Raw genomic sequence first — 16144 nt, 5'->3', positions numbered from 1 at the left:
CGTTTACCATTCTGATAGGCATGTGGTATACCTCCTTGGGTTTTGATTTGCATTTCTCTGATGCAAAATGAGGCTGAATACTTTTTTTTAATGTGTATGGGCCGTATGGGTATTTCAGGTATGTGTGTGTGTGTATGTGTGAATTGTCTGTGTATGTGGAGTCCCTATTTAAAACATTTTGGCCATTTTCAAAAGATGGATTGTGTCTTTTTCTTATTGATTTGTAGGAGTTCATCTTCTGTTTTGGTTAGGAGTTATTTAAGAACTATATGTATTGCAAATATCTTCCCCAGTCTGAGACTTTCCTTTTCACTCTCCTAATGATATAATTTGGTAAACAGATGCTCCTCATGAAATACAATGTGCCCATCTTTTATTTTATGATAGTGCTTTTCGTGTTCTCCATAATAAAATTTTTCCTACTTTGGGTCTCTTCTAGTGTTTTAAAAAAGAATAGTGTGGGAGCGATGTTTAAAGAGAGTCCTTTGTACATTTGAAATGGCCCTCGGACCAAGGTGGTTGAGGCATGACAGTAAAATAGTTCCCCTTATGAGAGCCCAACCCATCCCTTCAGACCTTGCTCAAATTCCCGTTCCTTCGTGAGATGGCTGCCAACCAGCTTCCCCCTTCGCTCCTTTCAATAAGCACTGAGCTAAGTTAATCCCATCTGTTGGTAACTTTTTAGAAAGACTATAGGCTGAATTGCACTCTTCCACAATTACCACTCAAAAATAGCTCAGACGGACAGCACAGAAATTATACTACACGGACAAGAGTCATTCACCAGGTATATTTGAAGTCTAAGCTCTTTTGAGCTATACACATGCACAAATGATTCAGTTGGTGGAAATCTCCCCCTTCCCCTCCATATTTAAACTTTTCAAACGGAAAGTAGTGCTAAAGAGGTTTGCATAAGGTGCGTCATGGAAATGCTGAGGCAATTCTGACTTTCACAGTGCAGAGAGGCCCCCCGGAAACCAAGGACTCCCCGTTTCTTACCACTCTCCTGGGAAAAGTTTCTCTTTCCCTCTCCCCAAACCCAACCTAATGAAAGAACTACTTAACCTGAGACAGATTAACATGGAAACTTTGCAGTAAATCTCACCAAGACTAACCACTTAGGTCATCCACTCCACTGTGTTTTTATTTTGTGACTACACAGGATGGTCATTTCAACTTTGGCTAAATTCGGCTGGCAATGACTGATGGTATCTGCTTTAAAACACTTAAAAAATTATTTCCAAATACGTTTTCCTCATCCATGTTTCTTTAGAACCTGCGTTCTGAAAACTCTGAGTAGCTTAAAAAGTCAAATGACGCCCAGAAGCCTGCGAAGAGGGTCAGCACAAAACGGCTGGCTGAAGGCGGCCGTTCTCCCTCAGTCTCAAGAGCTCAGAAAATATTTCCTCCACTAGAGGGCAGCATTCCTCCACTTTTAAGTCTAATCTTTCTTTTGCTAATGAAAAACCAAAAACCTCCACAGCAAAGTCAAGTCAAAGCATTTGCTTATTATACACTCCTCAGATTTTATTTTTAAAAGGAGCCTGCATTTCTTCTCATGGAGACTCAGGGTTTTACAAGCAACGCTGTCCTCAGTTTCACCTGTACTGTGTCCAGTACAATATTGCTATATTCACAGTAGAACGGACTTTTAATTTCTGAGTGATCAGTCTGTTGTAAGTTTCTGATGAAACTAACGTACACCTTAGTCAAAAACCACAACAATCCTTCCGTAAGATGGCTGTGTTACTGTTCTCGCGTGTTTTTCTGAGGCTTGGGTAATGAAAGTATTTCCCCACTCCCTTGTAACTGGCATTTGCATCTAAAGTAATTCATTAATGTACAGGAGGAGATGAGGCCTTGCACATAGAGCAGAAGGTAATGGTTTTATAGGTGTATCTTCGGTAATGCACTTCGGGCTACAGAAATAGAAATATCACATGTGACGAAAACAAATGTTTTTGAGCAACATGGCCATTGCATGAGTAGGATTGGTATATGTTTGTTGATCTACCATCCTTTTCCTTTTTCAAATACTCAGTGGCCGCTACATTCTGGCGATCTAGCTTCATCCAAATTGTCTACGACGGACACTTGCCTCTTCACTTTATTTAAAAACAAGTGTTCTTGATAGCAAAGATGTTGGCTAATCATTTATATATTGGCAGGAGAAGCTTTGTGCCCTTCCAAAATTCAGCATTATCCATAATAGAGCGTAATATTATCAGATTATCTGTATTAGTATATGAATGCATTCATAAGCAATGCACATATTGTTTTTAAGCAGCTAATGGCTGAACAATCACTAAATAAAAAACATCCAGATTTTAAAAGCACAGCTGAAACATTTGTACAAATATACAAAGAGAAAAAACAATCATTCAGACACCATGAAACTTTTGTAATAAATAGGTTTGTCTGAAATCGGTCTCTATCACCCTGGACAAGCCTCCCCCCTGAGTCTGGGAAAGTACTCTACGGAGGTGGTGTTCAAAATCTACGGAGGAATATCTTTGGGGCCAAGCTCAGTGTTGCCTCCAGGAATTTTAATAGAGCTATGAAGTACTGACTCAAAATAGTGGATATACCCAGACTTGTTGAGCTGGATGCTGCTGATCATTTTTCTAGTCTAGATAGGACATGGCTGGATGCTGACAATCTGTGAGTTGTAGTCTATCCTCGAATCACGAAAATAAATGCTGGTGATCATGCATGTCCTGGGAATGTTGGGGTGCAGAGGACTGAGTGAGACCAGACAGGGATACCTCATGCAGTCAAAGTCAAGTTTACGTATGGTCCTACTTAAGTGGCCAGGAAGAAACAATGCACACACGTCAGGACTGGGACCGAAACAGATCACAAACAACACGAGTGCTATTTGTTACTGACGTCTCTGGCTTGGCTCAACATGAGAGAATGAAGATATAGGCTGTGCTGAGACTTTGATAAGAAAATACTACCTTTTTTTCCTAGAACCCTCTAAACAATGGATTATTACTCGATGATATGAGTATGATATGATCAGGAAACTTATCACCTTTTCCTAGCCCTTTTGTCCGAGAGGCTTGATTACAAGGAAGGAATCTCAAACAACCAAACACCCAGGGATTGAAAGGCAATTATTTTTTTTTTCGACAAACAACCAACAGAGGGCAAGAAAGCATGATAAAGAGGAGACAGGTATTATGGTAGAGGCGGAGCGGTGAGCTCAGTTGGACACGGAGGGTGGCAGGCCGGGACGCCGGGTTTGGATGATTTTTGGCTTTGGGGAAGTCTTTGGATCCTCTTCTTCCTCTATGTCACTGTCGCACACGTGCACGACGACACTTGGGGTGGACTCAGTTCCTGCATGGAGCTCGTACTTCTCTCCTGAAAGGCAAGAAAAAGGGGGATGATAAAGGGGAAGGGAGCTCAAAGCAGATTCTTTGGCAACGTCTGTTCTGGAAGTAAGGAGAACATTTTACAGGGTCTCAGGAAACCCGGGTGTTATCCGGGAACGGCACGGGGCATCGCAAAATGGAGTGAGATCGCTCGGTCCCTGTATCTCTACCACCTATCAACTGGACAACCTGCAACGGGCCACTCACTCTCTCGCAGCCTCCGCCTCCTCAACTGTAAACTTCCACACGGTCACAGCGACAGCCCACGGGATCGTGGTGATGGCTGAGTGGGTCTGGCAGCTAGTTCTCGGTTTCTCTTCTGTTTCCCATCATCGGTTGCTAATTGCTGAGTGACCTTGGCCCAATGGCTTCACTTCTTCACCTTCTCCCCAGGGCAGTCTCTGAAGTGTCCTCCAGCCACACTCTTTAGTAGTAAGAGCTGCCCCAGGATGGACTAAGGCAGGATCATCCCTTGTCCGGGATTTGCGGTGGCTACTGGGTGACGGGGGTTAGATGACTGTCAAGGTCCCTTCAAGTTCCAAGAGTCTGTCCTTCTTGACTGGCTCATCTTATAGCCAAATGGCTGTTAGCCGGCTGGCTTCCTGTCTTTGTTTCACTTCAGAAGGTATTTACTGAGCACTCCCCATGTTCTGGCCTATTGCCGTGATAAAGGCTACAGGCACACTAAAAAATATTTGTGTCTACCGCAAGAGCACAGGCCAGTGGCCACATGCAGAAACAGGAAGTATTACAAAATACCATGGTAAGCGCTAGCGTGGCAAGAGATGCCAAGGACTATGGCACCAAATTGTAAGGAGAAGGTAACACTGAAAGACTTCCTGGCGGAGGTGAAATTGACTTAGGTCTAAAAGACAAGTAGAAGACCTCCGGGTGGTCAGGCAGGAGGAGGGAGCATTCTCCATCTGCATGCTTTTCACTTCTCAACTTAACTGCTGACATACTCATCTTCACCTTCCCCTGACATCCCGCCCTTCACTCCCCATCCTTCACAAATGGGGAAAATCTAAACGCAGTGTCTCCCAGACATCCTCCTGGTCAGTGGCTTTCCAGGTCTCACCAGATCAAATCCTTGTTTCTCAGATTAGGACAGGAGACCCTGCACAATCTCTTACCAGTCACGACAGCCGCATCCTCATACCTACTGATAAAGGAAATTTCCGACTTTAGTGTTTGTGGGCTCTGCTCCTGGTCTCCCAGGGAAGCTATCCTTTAACATTTACCAAGGCCAAAATGACTCGGCAAAACCTCAAAGCGTGGGCTTGTATTTCTGCCCTGAGCACACATTGTAAGTCTGCTTCGTTAAAAAACAAACAAACAAAGGAAACCAAGAAGGAGCATTCCAAAGGTAAACATTAGAAAAACAAAAAACACCTCCCTGATTCCGATAAGATTAAGGTCAGATAGCCCTGCACATACTAAAAGCTTAAGATAAAATCTGTAACTATCTGGAATGTCCTTTGCTGTGATGTCTTGCAACTTTTTTTTTTTTTTTTAAGATTTTATTTATTTATTTGAGAGGGAGAGAAGGAGCAGGTGGGGAGTGGCAGAAGCTCCCCACTGAGCAGGGGCCCCCGACTTGGGACTCGATCCCAGGACCCTGAGATCACGACCTGAGGCGAAGGCAGATGCTTAACCGACTGAGCCACCCAGGCGCCCCTAATTTCTTTTTTTTAATTCTTGTTTTTTAATCCCCTCAGTTTTCGGTACTTGGTTTTGTGGCAGGCCTAGCAAACTAATATAGCCATGTGCTGCTTAGAGTGTTCTCTTTCTGTCAAGAGTCCGAGAAATCCTTGTTGGACCACCTTTGACATCCTGGGGTGTAGAGCAAAGGCTTTCCTGGGTGAGGGCAGGGATATTTCACAGAAATGGAGTGTTTCAGCTCCAGGATTTCGCTGGATATTGGTAGTAGCCAGAGGGACCGAACTAGCCAGAGCCATAGAAATATGGCTCCTAAAGACCCTGCAATTTAAAGTCTAGATTTGGTGAACTTGTAGGTAGAGAGAATTGTGGCAGCAAGTATGAAATCTCTGGCATAAGTGGACCAGTTTGGATTCAGGAGAGGACAGTGACAAAACCACGGGTTACGGAGAAGAACCAGGAAAGAGACACCTGCCTGAGTCACTGGAGCTCCGCTTTGCTTCCTTGATCCCCTCTGAAGTCCTTCTAAGGCCTATGTGCACGGCTGTGGTGGACCTAGCAACGCTATTTACAGCTCATTGAATTGTGTTCCGTTCTCCTTTAAAGCATTTTGTCCCGTTTATCAAAATGTCGAGGGAAAAGAACCGCTTCAGCTATTTATTGCCAAGGAGCGGAATCTACAGGACATCAGCTCTTGCCTAAAAAGCGCCGGGCCCCAACTGGGCAGAGACCTGGTTGACGGCATCTTTGAGCAGCGCTTCTCAAATTTCTGACAGTTTACTGGAGGTGCTTGTTAAAATCAGAATTTACTGGAGGCGCTCCTCAGTGACTCAGTCGGTGGAATGTCGGATTCTGGATTTCGGCTTGGGTCATGATCTCAGGGTGGTGAGATCGAGCCCCATGTCCTACTCTGCGCGGGGCAGGGAGCCCGCTTAAGATTCTCTCTTTCCCTCTCCCGCGGCCCCCCCCCCCCAATAAATGAATGAATGAATGAATGAATGAATTAATAAATAAATAACAGAGTGTACTGGTATGATGAGGCTGCAAAGCTGCAAATTCTGACTCGGTGACATCTCCTTTGGAACCCAGCACTGTCCCCCGCCCCGACGCACTTCCCTATGTTTCAGGGCGGCCGGTGTTACACGGGTTTGTGTGGCCGGCAGGAGGCTGCGATCCCGCTTGGGGTGCTGGCCTGCACCTAACCTGCCTCCTCCCTCCCTCCATTCTGCATCGTCAGTTTTTCATGGGAAAGGGCCAACAGCACAGGTCAAGGGCAGAGGTAGGGAGCTGAGGACGCAGGAAGGAAAAGCAGCAGGGACTCCGTATCAGCCCCATGGCCACCCCCAGCCAGCAGCACGATTTCATCAGTGGTCTTCTTTCTCATCTGTTTCTGGGAGAGCAACAAGCCCCTCGAATTTCCACAGGAAACGGTGATGAGTTTCATCGTATCTGCGGTTTCCAAAATGTTCTCTTTCCTTTGGGGATGCCTTGCAATTCTGAAGGAGAGACGCTCTCCAACAAGAGACGGAGAAAGAGAGTAAACACATGGTGAGGTCATTCTTGTTGCAAACGGGATTTCTTCGAAGTTCTCCCGGTTTAGAGAGGAAACCGGAGTGGCTGCTGGAGCCCGGCGCCTTGCTGGGTGTGATGCAGGGTGAGGTGGTGGTGGTCTCGGGACGACAGGAGAGACAGAAGAGAACATAACTAGAACTAGTTACGTTCCCTGTCCCTCTATGTTTCCTTTCCAGCTATCACATTTCTCTGGGAGGTTCCATCTTCTAGGTGCCAGTCCGTAGAGTTGGTCATCCTGGAAGCTCCTCTGCCTTCCATCCATGGTAGTTAATCTGCCTGCAGCGAGCCTGCAGATGGTGGGGCCGGGGCGGGGGGTGAAGGGGGGGCAGCGGGGACCCCAGCTAGGGGGCTGACCAGACACCCTGCCCCTTTCCTCATCTGTCGGCAAGAAGCTGGCTTTATATATATATTTATATTTATGTTTATATTGTAGTAAAATATACTTCATGAAGCTAGCCTTTTAATTAAGCCATTTGTTCGCCCTGGCTTGGATAAAGAACATTGCCTTAAAGATACCTCTAGTTGCAATGTGTTTACCAATTCAAACCTGAGCGCTTTCCTCTCCAGTCGGTGTGCTGAGGGCACACTCAGGATGGGGCGGGAAAGATGCTGGGCAACTCACGTTGTGGAGCGCGTCGAGCTAACAAAGTCAGTCAGGCTGCTTAGTAGTAGAGCTATTTTATTGCTGTGATCCCATTAACTCTGACATTTCACTGTTCTATTTTTGGAAACTTTCTTACTATCAAAATCCAGCAAAGCTCAACAGCTGCTAAGAGCCCCACAAAATAAAAAGAAGTAGCTTTGGTGTGGCTGGGTTGAAGTTTTCTTTTTTTAGCCTCTCTTTCCCTTTGGGCTTCAGCTAATTCCTCTACCATGAGGGCTGACGTCAATGCTGTCACCCTGCAGGGTGACCAACTGGGCTTGGCAGGGGACAAGGAGCCCGTGGGGGCCCTGTCCCCTCAGGGTGGGCTGGTGCTGCCACACTACACGGAGCATCGCCAGTGGAGCATTTCTTTGAAAGGACGAGCGGAGGGTCACCCATGACACTCCCAATCCTTATGTCTGTGTTCTAACCCTCCGCCACGTCCCGATTCCTGCAAGTCTGGAGGAAGTGGAGGTGTCGAAGGGCTGCTTCCTGCTCTCAGGAGGGGGACGGTCACACCCCTGTTCTGAGCAGGGGGCTGGGGGACAAGATGACGTGTGTGGGTGACCGCTGGTCCGAGTACCCCCGGAGGTTCCCCATCACGCTGCCACCCTTGGCTTGTGGGCCAGGAGTTGGGCCCTTCTTGAATTCTCTCTAAAATAACCACTGTGATTATGCACGGTCTCTAAAAATCAGCATAATGAGATGTGGTACGGGCAGGGAGAGGTTACAAAGCTATATTTATGCACATGACAGCAGAGCCGAGACGGTTCACATTCCTAATCAGAAAACTCTTGAGATAGAAGGAAAGGGTTTCCTTTCCTTGGGCAGGTCCTCATGTGAGCTGGAGCTCCAGAAGATGGAACCCCGTCCCAGAGGCTTTCAAAAGACCGGAGAGTTGAGCAGGCATGAGGTGATGGTCTGCTTTATGCCTCGCATGGCTGCCATTCTTCTCTGAAGAGTCTCTCTCTAGAGCATCATGAGCTCTCAATGTCTGTCTCTACAAGGTGGTATGTCCTCAGCCTGAACTCACACCTGCATCTGGCCTTATATGGGCATCTCTACAAAAATCTCCCACTCTTCTCCAAACTCACATATCCAAAGTAGAACTAGTTACGTTCCCTGTCCCTCTATGTTTCCTTTCCAGCTATCACATTTCTCTGGGAGGTTCCGTCTTCTAGGTGCCAGTCCGTAGAGTTGGTCATCCTGGAAGCTCCTCTGCCTTCCATCCCTGGTACTTAATATGCCCCAGAGTGTTATTCAGTACTGCTTTGAAACATTTCTCCACAGGCTCCCTCACAACCTCCTGCTCGTAATGCCCCCATTCACAGTTCACCTCCTCCCACCCCGACGACTTTCAGCTGGTTTCCCCACCATAGGAACTAATCTTCCCTGTCAGAATAAGCTTCCTAAAACAACATTTGGGGACATCGCCTCATCACGTAGTAGTAGTGGCGTGAGGCTGAGAGACACATAACATTCTGTGCCTGTTTTCCTCATCAGCAAAATGGGAATAACAACCACACTGACGCTACGAAATAAATATTTGTCAGATACATTAGAAAGCCCTCCTGAGATGCATGACATGATGATTTAAGGTGACGTGGTCATCAGTGCTGCTGCTGCCCCAAATAACTTTCCGTTTTCAATGTGATGAACTCATCTAGTCACACCACAAAGCAGCTGAAGAATTAAGCAGGTGAGTAATTCCAAAGAGCTTCTACTCGGTGGAGTCGCGGCTGTAAACAGCAAGAAGGGTGAGTCCCTCAGTTCAAATGCACAGGGGAGTGTCATAAATTCTGACCTTCAAGATGGAATGACCTTTGCTCTCTTCGATACTGCCCATCCCTCCGTCGGTAAGTTCCTCTCTCCCCATCTTTTCCACGCTTGTGTCCCCATGAGAAGGAACCAACTCTTAAATTGATTTTAAACGAGATCTCTTTCTTTTTCTGAATCATTTATTTGTAATGCCTAATCATATCACCTTTTACATTATACATTAGTTGTTTCATCTGGTGATGTTTTATATTCTAAGCTGCTAAAGTGGTGGTTTCAGTGATGGCTTCAGCTTCATGTACAAGTAAATGCTCAATAAATACATTGCTGACTTATGAAAGGCCCCAACCTTGGCTGTTTACTTGTACAATGTCCACTACGTACTCGCCATGTCAATTTTTCTCTTAGTGTATAAGATGTGTAAGTTTTAGATTTTCAGCTAAGCTGAAAACCAAGTAAGTGCAAGTATTTACCCAATTTTCAGTGTGCTGGCAGGGCTAGGACACAGGGGGTGTCGTGGAAACTTGCCATCTGCTTTAAATATCACAACGACTATTTCCCACACCCTTACTAAATGCCAGACACAGCTCTCAGTACTTCACATCAACTGGGTATTTAATGACGACGACAGCTCTGTACTGTGGGTGGCATCCTGTCTAGTTGATGCAAGAGGAAATTGAGATCACAGAGGAAGTAAATGACAGAGCCAGGATTCAAACTCGGGCCCGTCAGACCTCAAAGAATGTGCTCATAATCACGCTCCGGCGCTGCCCGTTCTGACTCCCACTGGGTCATGTTTGACAAGAGACACTCCTGAGAGGTAGCTGGGTTTAACTTTTACTTTTAATACGTCCTTAAGGCAACTTACATTTAGTGAATATTTGTTCTCTAGCTAAAGAGGAACATCTTGCCTCTTTTTGTTCTGGCCAATTGGTAGTTATTCTAGGCATGGTCTCCTTGACAGTGAATCATCTCAAAAGATAACAATCAATTATGAAAAGAAAAGGGCTATATATTATAAAGTGATTTGACTTACATCTCTTATGGTAGCTTGGGACTCTGGAAAAAAATTTTCTATCTTTCCTTCTGGCCTTAATTTTATTATCTCTCATACTGAAAGTGAATTCTCAATAGGAAAGTTAGGGTCTTAGTGGATTGACTGTGTTTCCCAATGACGGCCATAATATTTCTTCCTAATCATTACTCTTCAATAACCCTGCCTGTTCTTCATGGAGGATTGTTCCCACTGTGTCCTCTCCCCTCAAATCTGGACAGGCCTTTCTGACTGCCTTCACTAATACACTGTGGCAGAAGTAATCAGTATGAATTCTGGGTTATGTCGCAAAAACACACGCGCTTCTACCTTGCTCTGTCAGGATGCTCATTCCTAGAACCTTGTGTCCATGTTGTAAGGAAGCGCAAGCAGCCAATGAAGAGGCTCACATGGAGAGGAACCAGGGTCCCTCACCTACAACCTGTTTGAGCTTTCAGCGAACAGCCACACCGATATGCCAGCCATGTGAGTAAGCCATCTTGGAAAGTTGATTTGCCAGTCTCCAGCTGAGGTGCCCAAGCAATGTTGCATGGAGCAGAGGTGAGGTGTCCCCCTGAGCCCTGCCTAAATAGAAGATTTGTGAGAAAAAAAAAAAAAAAAAAGATAGTTCTTGTTTTAAGGCCTTCATTTCAGGATAGTCTGTTATGTGGCAATTGATAAGTCATGGGTCATACAAGTTCTCTTTGCTCAGAAGCAAGCTAAGCCACTACAACTTTAGTCGAAATGAATTGCTTGTGCTTTATCCTCTTTTCTCTGCTCACGTGTTACATTAGACTGGATACCACACCAGTCTCCATCCTTCCTTCCTTATGGATGAAGTTGCATGAGCAAGCCACCTGGGACCTCTCTCTGTGGCCGCTTTCTTACTCCTCTCCAGTGGAAGCAGAGTGACAACTTAGGGGAAAAGAACGGAAACGGCTCAGCTCACCCTCTCCACTTTGCCTTTTGGGCCATCCCTGCCTGCAAAGGGCCTGTGCCCTGCTCTGCTCTCGGCCATGTGCGAAGGCCAGCACAGGAGACCCTGCCCTGTGTGGGGCAGTCTGTGGGCAGGCAGGGGGAGTCCCGACTGCTCGGCTCTGGATTTCAGCATTGGCAAGCCCTGGCTGGTGCTCAACTCAGCCACATTCTGGGCTTCAGCACAGCCTCAGAAACAGAGCTGGCATTATTCATCTCCTCTGCCTTAGTCTTAGTGAGTTCTGAACCGAATAGGGAAAGAGAAGCCTCTGTTATTAATCTGCACTGAATTTTAAGAGTGGATGATGGCTTATCAAGGCAAGTTCGAAGAACATTTCCAACAGGACCCTTGAACACAGAACCACGCAGGGTTGTGTGTCACGCATTAAACTTGATCTAAATTAAGAGTCCTTTATATTTGAGTAAGATGAGGAAGGTTGATTCCAATATTAAAGTGATTTCAGGCTTCTCATAGAAGGCACTACAAACCCCTTTCTTCAGTACTTTTATTGTGAAATGTGCTATTTTCAAGAGAACGAGGGGGCATCCGTCCTGATCTATGGAAAAAAACATGGAATTTCTATGTGTTAGATTTACTGAGCATGCTGCCTGTTCATGGGATTGAAAATGGACTGAGGGAAGAGTGTGTGTAATCTGAAATGTGCTTGAAAGGTGCTCACGCTTAGATTTCCTTTCCTTTCATGTATTAGCTTTGGGACTTCAATTCGGCAGGGTGGGCAAGGTGAGTTAGGCTGCCAAGCCCCACTCTACCACTCCCTTGTCAACAGCAGAGACAGAGGTGCCTGGCCCTGAGGCAGCTCTCAGAGGACTTGGTGGGGGGCAGATGGGGGAGAGGGCCAGAGTTGGGGGGGGCGGCAGGAGAGCCGCCTGCAGTTGCAGGAAGCAGGGGTGCAGTGAGTTGCACTTCCTTTCTTCCTCTCAGACCCTGGATGTGTCTGAAGTCACCATGTCTTTTAAGCCTCTCTTAGTCCTGGCAGGGCTAATGCTGGTTTGCTTTGGGCCCAAAAGTTCTCCCCAAGAAAAGGAGGAATTATAGTGTAAAACATCAGGAAGTTTCCAAAAGCTGTACCAACCGCCCCCATACATGATTCAACGGTATTTTTAAGTTATCTACCAGCAAGCTCGTCTTCTTCTATTGTTCCAAAGGGGAGGAAAGAAAGTGTGTGGGTGGGTCTCGGGAAGGAGGGTCGGTGACACCTCTCTGGACTGCTCCCCTCTCTCACTCCTCCTTTGTCTGCTTCGCACTGGCACCTTTGACCTCTTCCTAGGCACTCCTTACCTCTATGTCTTTCTTGCATTTGAGAACCACCTGATAAATAGTGCAGAAGTGTAATCAGTATTGTTCTCAAACAAGGGTGCTAAGCTGCCAGTGATGTCTGGAAATGCAACATGGATTTTTTTTTTTAATTTTAATTTTTTGGTTTTCACAGGGACTGGGTTGTGTGTGGATACTGGCATTTAGCAGGTGATGCCCAAAGATGCTAAATGGACTGCAATGTGTAGGACTGTCAGTTCCAAAATATCACAGCTTTCGCACTGAGAAACACTGAGCGAAGAGCTTAACGTAGGCACATTTACATTTTAATAAAAGACTTAAGATATGGTTTAAAAATCAAGTGACCAAAAATAGGTAACACACACTGAGCATTCACCACATCCTGTGTTGGACATACAGATTCATACGGGTTATCTCATTTGATACCTCTAACAATCTGATTTTACTGAGGAGGCACAGAGGGGTTAAGAAAGTTTCTCCAGGTCACACAGCTAGTAAGAGGAGGTGCCTGGATTCAAACTCACACTCCGAATTTTAGTCATCATCGTAAAGCAAGAGAAATATCTTTCTTCATGTTGGAGACTCACGGACAGCTACAAAATAGAAGAGGAGGTCTCCCAGGGCAGAGGGGCTTACTGGAGATGTGTATATTACAACTGCCTATTCACAAGCTCAGTCTGGGAGTGGAGAAAGAACTTATTTTCTAAGTAGAAGTGGAAAGAGAGGATTCTCGATTAAAACCAATATTCCCAGGAGGAAGAAACATTCCAGAGAGAGAAGTCCTTTGCACATTTCTTCTCTCCCACACCTTTGTGTTTCCATGAGCTCATATTTCATTTTGATCAACCCAGAGAAAAGTGCTGTAGGTAATTTTGAGGGTGGGGTCAAATCACTGAATGGCAACTCTGTCCCTTATCCTTTGCACAGCTGCTGCTTCTGTCAAAGAATGTCCTCTAAGCTCGGGAGGTAAAGAGTATAAAGCAAAGCACAGACCACCCCAAGCCCATGTAAAGTTCAGAGAACAAGCCCAGGTAAATCACCACCACCACCGTCACAAAGGATAGGAATATTGTTCTCGCTGGCTGGGAGACACTATTCCAAGTGCTTTCCATACTTCAGTATATATACTGGCACAGGAAACATCTCTCAGAGGGTGTCCTACTAAACGATACTGCTCAGAGCAAAATGATCATCGCACCCACCAAGGATCTGGTAGTTCCTGTGTGCCAGGCACTGGACTGGGTACCTCATGTGTATTAATTATTCCATCTTCATGATGACCTTGCAAATTGTCAAAAATCACCATTAAAAAAAAAAAAGAGGTGCAGAGAAATGAAGTAAATTGCTCAAGGTCACTTCAAACAAGTGGAGCTAGGACTCCAATTGAGGTATGCCGAGGCCAAAGCATGACCGCCATATTGCCTCTCTCGTTTAGGATTACGGTGAGTATGGTGCAGGCAAAACATCCGGGCGGCCCACAGGCTTTACCTCAGCGGGTCTAGCATGAGCTCACGTCAGGAAACTATTATCCACATAAACATTGGGGGTTCTTCCTCCTTCCCTCCCATCCTTAGTCCCAACCCACATCAAAGTAGGAAAACAGAAAGGGTCCCCTTGGTAAAATGGGGTGGGAGGAGAGGAAGAGATGGGGATGCCGAAGAGAGGGCGAAGGAAAAGAGAACTCTTCGATCTATCAGTTAGAAGAGGTGTTCTATTTCAATAACGGAAAGTTTGTTTATCTTGTGGGGGTTTCCCTCTCAGACTGGATGAAGCAGGGGCATGGATCTTCCTTCCCTCCTAGGTCATTTAGGATCTAAAGTACTTCATGGGGACAACCAATTGACTGAGGACCTGAATTCAGGGCTGAGGCAAGGAAGTGGAACGCTCCAGGGAAGGTATGAACCAAGGAGACTAGGGAAACCACGGAGGGAGTAGGGGTGGGAAGATAAAGGGAGACCGAGTAAAGGGGTTCTCTGAAGCCCGTGAGGTAGGGCTCATCCACGCAGGTGACAGAAAAGTACCAACAAAAGGAGAGAAAGAGCTGCTTGGTCAGAGAGGCGTGAGGTTTTCCTCTCTAGAAATGACCATCCTGTTTGACCTTTCCTGATATTAGGGGCTTGGCTAAGGGCATAGCTCTGGGGATGGTCATGTGTCTTTTCTATTTTTCTACCATGGGCATATTTTACCTGTGAAAGAAGAGAAAGAAGTATTTTATGTTGCCACTCAACAGTGATTAAAAATAATTGTGGAGTATATGCTGAGAAGAAAAGCTTTTCAGACATTTTTCCCCCCAGGTAAATTTCTTACATCATAGGTTGTGTTTGTTTGTTTGTTATTGTTTTTGTTTTTAAGTAGGCTCCATGCCCAGGGTGGAGCCCAACGCGGGGCTTGAACTCACAACCCTAAGATCAAGACCTGAGCTGAGATCAAGAGTCGGACATTTAACCAACTGAGTCACCCAGGCGCCCCTCCAGGGAAAATTCTTTGAAAGGAAATGGAAAATTCTGAGCATGTGGTCCAGAATCACAAATCTGCGTGCCTTGGGTGGGGAATGACGGAAGAGACCGCGCGAGTGGGAACGCTGGAGCCTGACTGTTTTATTTGCTTTTCATATCTGTGATCAGAAAATAGCAGTTGTTGAACAAGAACTGAAGCTTATATAATAGTCATACCACATGCGCCCAAAATATAGGTGTTCATCTATATTTAAAAAACGGAATTTTCTCTACCTTTGAATCAGTGAGCCAGGAATAGAAACTGTTTCTTCCTTGTAAGTTACATGAATTAATGAAATATATTTTCCATGTAGAGGAAACGCTGTCCACTAGGCAGCAAACCAGCAAAACTGCTTTACTATGTCATGTTTTGATGGAGAAGAATTTGGGGGAAAAAAAAAGGCTAAATATAGCAGATATACGCAACTTGAAACTTGGGCACCATTTTAAGCCCTCCTCTGCAGTTAACTAAAATTGATCTCCCTAACAAGAGCTAAAAATAGCAGGAGGAAAAAAAAAGGAATAGACAATGACTTTCGTATCATTCCCTGCAGGCATTTTCAGTGACAATGAACATGACCTTCCAGAACCATCCTAGAGAGCAGAATAAAGCCTGGCATTTCGCATCCCACCTCTGATTTACCACCCATTTAGTACATTGTAACATCTTTGTGTTTCCATTTTGGCTGACTGGTAGAGATAAGCTGTCTTGCTGGGCTGGGTTTTTGTTTTTCCTATTTGCTTTATATCTGAAAAGAACATAGCACCGTCCTCTTTCTGGAGTCAGGAATAATAGCTATAAAATAAACCAAAATAAATATTCGATTCATCCTCCACTAGGTCAAAGCCCTTCTTCTTTTGTCTAGATGATTGTTAGATGATGGGCTTCTCTAAATTCACCAGGAGGACTAATGGCAATGTAGAAAGCCTCTGTTTTACAGAGCCCGTTAACTGTCCTTTAAGCAGAGCAAAAGGCAAATTCTGATCCCCGCATCCCACGGGGCAGCAGAGAACAGCACTGAACGGCCCTTAAAGCCTGACCCAGTGGCTGTGTTTGGGGGCGGGGGGTGCTGATAAACGCAGAAATGAAAGGTGGAGGAACACATTGTGTAAGTTGTTTTGCATTTTAAAAATTTCCTTTAGCAACAGTCTTGAATTTCTTCTAGAGAAATTAATTTTACGATTCAAGAGATCTCTCTGGTTTCTCAAACTTTTCACTCCTCAGGGCAAAGGTGCTAGCACAATCAATTCTTTCTGTTTCTTGCCAGTGGCAGAGGAACCTATTTTAACTTACCAGCTGTGCAGCCTTGGGCA

At 45.5% G+C, this 16144-nt stretch overlaps 1 protein-coding gene across 2 annotated transcripts in view; it reads right to left on the bottom strand.

Annotated features, from left to right (window-relative positions):
• Positions 1 to 770: 770 nt before the first annotated feature.
• RCAN2 (regulator of calcineurin 2) overlaps positions 771 to 16144 on the bottom strand; it is a 266392-nt gene continuing 251018 nt past the window's right edge. For both annotated transcript variants that reach the window (XM_028097869.2, XM_028097870.2), the window contains one exon: positions 771 to 3369. In XM_028097869.2, the coding sequence (XP_027953670.1) occupies positions 3209 to 3369 (161 nt within the window). In that variant the 3' untranslated portion in view covers positions 771 to 3208. The remainder of the gene's footprint in view (positions 3370 to 16144) is intronic.

This window comes from Eumetopias jubatus, unplaced genomic scaffold, assembly GCF_037043125.1.
Source record: "Eumetopias jubatus isolate StellerSeaLion01/CBP00866 unplaced genomic scaffold, mEumJub1_p1.0 scaffold_6, whole genome shotgun sequence".
In the NCBI taxonomy this organism is placed as follows: domain Eukaryota; kingdom Metazoa; phylum Chordata; class Mammalia; order Carnivora; family Otariidae; genus Eumetopias; species Eumetopias jubatus.
This window is presented reverse-complemented; position numbering and strand designations above follow the sequence as displayed.